The 2466-nt window shown below is 22.9% G+C and overlaps 1 protein-coding gene across 1 annotated transcript; it reads left to right on the forward strand.

The window, feature by feature from the left end:
• Nucleotides 1-1687: 1687 nt before the first annotated feature.
• LOC128958171 (orexin/Hypocretin receptor type 1-like) lies at nt 1688-2107 on the forward strand. The gene has a single exon (XM_054303985.1). The coding sequence runs from the start codon at nt 1688-1690 to the stop codon at nt 2105-2107; it is 420 nt and encodes a 139-aa protein (XP_054159960.1).
• Nucleotides 2108-2466: the final 359 nt, after the last annotated feature.

Raw genomic sequence — 2466 nt, forward strand, 5'->3', positions numbered from 1 at the left:
TTTTCAAATATAACTAGAATTTACTATACAAATAATTATTTAGTATATTTTATTTTTACAAAGAAAAAGAGAAACAATATAAGTGACAAAAATACAATTGTTGATTATATTACGTTTACTGAACTTAATATAAATTTAATTTATTAAATTTTATAAAATGACATTTTCCTTTATTAACATATAAATATAACAAAAATTTAATATATTAGAAAAAACATTTATTTAAAATATTTACAGTATGCAAACCTCCTAATTGAACAAAAGTGTATTATATTAATCTAATAAAAATGAAAACTATAAATAAAGAACTTATTATAAAATAGTATTGTTTTTAGATGAGTGAGTTAGTGATATATAAGATAGATAGATAGATAGATAGATAGAAAGTGTGTGTGAAAGAGAGATAAATTTTTTTAACCTATTTATGAAAAGTTAGCATCAAAATAATTGTTATAATTTAAAAAGATATTTTATTATAAATTATTTTTTTAACTTGAGTACAGCATATTATATTATACTAAATGTACAGTAATTTCTATATTATATTTTTTTAAATTTATATCACAAAAATAGTTGTAAGCCGTTTGACTGTAAGGTATGGACGCAAACTCACTGTTCATACWATATATTGTATTGTATTGTATATACAGTATATTCGGCACAAGAGTAACAGTTCCTCGCATTGAATCGATTTTATTGTTAAAATAACTTCCAGTCTTACAGTTGTCGGTGTTGTAGAGTATGTGCTGTGACTGACTATATAGACTCTCTTTCATTTACTTAAGTCACTATTCACGGCACTGGTAGTTGATTTTCGACAGTTAAAAAAATATGTTTTTTTCTCTAATTATGAGTTATATTATTATTATTTACCGGTTTTTATTAGCCGGCGCTGAAAACTGATTGTTAAAAAAAGTTTACAAACATTTTTTTTAAAAGTAAGTTTGTGTATGTTTCTAACATAATATTATTATTTAAATATAAACTTTTTTGTTATTGTTTAATATTTTATATAATATTGTACATTAGACATAAGTCCAGTCAAAATTATAAGCTAAAAAAGTTCAAAATTTTTATCAGTGTTTCTATTTTTATCTGTGGCGTGTAATTCAAAATTTATGTTCAGTTTATTAATAATATATGTTTTTACCGTTTTTAAACAAACCACAGACTGTCTGTTTTTTCAAACAAAATAACATCATTTTTAAAAAACAACATTTATATTGTATACAGTATAGTAAATATTATATATATATATATATAAAGATAAAAACATAGATAAAATCTTTACTTTTATTTTGTGTTAAAAACGTGGTTTTATGTTTCATAATATTCTATTTAATATATGAAGTTTATAACTAAAGCAAAGTACAGTAACAATAGTCAAAAAAAATTATTAATGATTTGGTGTCCATTGAATTAACATTGTTTTCATACTATTAGACATAATACTCGACACACATATTGATGTGGAAAGACTAAAATAGCRCACATATGTATTCAGTGAAGCAAATGGATGTATGGATGTGATTGAAACACCAATATTATTAATTTTTTATCAATATATATATACTGATATATATATATACATACATACAGTTATATGAAAGATTGTAAGGATATTCAATATGATATTCATAGTCAAGTAATCGAGTGACAAACAAATAAAGATTATTAACGTAAAATTATGGCTGATATAGATATGATTGATCCAAACGAAAGTGCCATCAAAGTGATGGACAGTGCKTTGGACAGTAATGCGACAATAAATATGACTGCCGATGATATTAGAGAAATGTTAAAACAATTTCTCAATCATCCCGATTATCTGTACGACAAATGGGTCCGCAATCTAATCATTATATGTTTTTACTGTACTATTGTTATCATCTCATTGTTTGGAAATCTGATGGTCTGTTATGTGATATTCAAGAAGAGACGTATGAGAACAGAGACAAACCTATTGATGGCTAATCTGACGGTATCTGACATTGTTATGACAGCCATTAACATACCATTCAATGTGACCCGAATTCTAATGGATGACTGGCTATTTGGACATACACTTTGCATACTCTTACCATTGATCCAGGTCACATCAGTGTAAGTTTTAAAACAAACATTTATTTTTATATTTTTAATATAATTTTTAAAAATATTATTATATTTACTTAATTTTTAAAATTTTGTGATTTAATACTTATAATTATTATTTGTGTGTTATTACTTTGTATGCTTTTTAGAATTTTTTGTTTTATTGCATATTTCATAACTCTAATTAAAGTAAAAATATATTTATCTTAAAATAAGAGATTATTRAGCTATTATAATTATAATTATCATTATAATGTTTTTTATCGATTATACAATAAAATTTATGTTTAATAATTATGTATTTAACAGTAATATTATTTATTAATATTATTAATATGCAAAAAAATATTCTAAATTTAAACTCTATAGAAG

Source organism: Oppia nitens, unplaced genomic scaffold, assembly GCF_028296485.1.
Source record: "Oppia nitens isolate AA-2021 unplaced genomic scaffold, nextdenovo-longstitch-racon4-pilon3 scaffold3_pilon_pilon_pilon, whole genome shotgun sequence".
In the NCBI taxonomy this organism is placed as follows: Eukaryota; Metazoa; Arthropoda; class Arachnida; order Sarcoptiformes; family Oppiidae; genus Oppia; species Oppia nitens.